General features: G+C 37.1%; 1 protein-coding gene across 1 annotated transcript in view; it reads right to left on the bottom strand.

The window, feature by feature from the left end:
* Nucleotides 1–1,360, bottom strand: part of LOC119581786 (deoxyribodipyrimidine photo-lyase-like) — a 10,206-nt gene that overhangs the window by 1,189 nt on the left and 7,657 nt on the right. Inside the window, exons 8-10 of the mRNA XM_037929915.1 lie at nt 643–835; nt 346–427; nt 14–173 (exon numbers count right to left, since the gene is read on the bottom strand). Coding sequence (XP_037785843.1) covers nt 14–173; nt 346–427; nt 643–835 — 435 coding nt within the window. The remainder of the gene's footprint in view (nt 1–13; nt 174–345; nt 428–642; nt 836–1,360) is intronic.

The raw sequence follows: 1,360 nt of genomic DNA on the forward strand, positions 1-1,360 counted from the left end.
TGGACACACTTACCAACATAGCCATTGGGATCTCTACCATCAAGACTATATTTGTCATTGAGATAGATTGCTGTTGCCAAGGAATCATCTGGACTCTTCATCCACTCCAGAATCTTCTTTGCCCAATACATTCTCAAGAAGCCATGCATTTTACCCTCAGTCACCAATTGTATCTGTTGATGGCAGTAATAGAATTTGAATGTAGAACACCAAAACTAGTTAAAAAAAAGAACAGAATAAATAAATCCCATATTTTAAGCTGATTCAGAGGATAAAGAAAAGGGGGGAGGGATTCTACCACAATTTTACAGAATCATGAGGCTTCTAACAGGCCACAAGACACACCTGAGCAGAATTCCAAAGTTCATCATGTGTTTTTCCTTCCTCCAGTGTTTCCCTTGTGTAAACATATGGTCGTTTGTCATTTCTGGAACGAGGTACAAAAACTATTTTAGTTGAACCTTATCTTTCATAAAGCATATCAAAGGTGGCTGTTGTTCACAGCACTTACTATTGGATTGTTGAGGACCTTAGCAAATAAGTGAATAAAAATAACCCCAAAATTAATTTGTAACTTAGCAAAGCAGAAAAAAGTTTAAAAATTCATAAGTTCACATTATCATTACTCATGCCTATACTTGCCTGTGGTCCTCTAGGGTTTTGCGAGCCCATTCATATGCTCCATCAAGCTTATCATAATTTTTCTGGTAGAAGCAATAATTGTCTGACAATTCTCTCCTTACCACAGCTTCTTCGACATAAGCTTCTACAGATTTGCTTAGCTGCTTGCTGTATCTCTTGACTTCCAGGACACACCTCTGGGCTGATATCTGGCCTGTGGTAAACACCATATAATCAACAGTGTATAATGTGCATACTTTAGTAATATGTGTATTTGTCTTTGTGAGGGAAACTGATAATTTCTACTTACACTTTTTCTTTTTCTTTATTATTATCAATAAGAAGTATATATACATATATGAATGTGAGAAGAGGGTTCATAGGTATATGTCTATGACTGATCTATAAGCATTTATAGATTCATGCACATTCAACGCTATGCTATCATGAAATCCTGCTACTGCGCTCACCTCAAATGATAACATCCCCCTGCTAACACACACCTATCTATGCTATCTCATCCAAGATTTGGCACATCAGTTGTTTTGAACTTAAGGATGGGAGTTTGTATAAAGGAAATGCAACTAGTGAGCCTTTTGATAGCCATTAAAAGGACTGTCCTTGGTGAAGAGGTGCAGAGGGTGATTTGGAGTTAGCTAGACTATGGTATACATATACGAATAAGGAAAATACCAAATGACTGTTAGAGCTCACCTTGAGTTATTTCTTGGGAGGAACA

The sequence above is a fragment of the Penaeus monodon genome, chromosome 15 (assembly GCF_015228065.2).
Source record: "Penaeus monodon isolate SGIC_2016 chromosome 15, NSTDA_Pmon_1, whole genome shotgun sequence".
Taxonomy (NCBI): Eukaryota; Metazoa; Arthropoda; class Malacostraca; order Decapoda; family Penaeidae; genus Penaeus; species Penaeus monodon.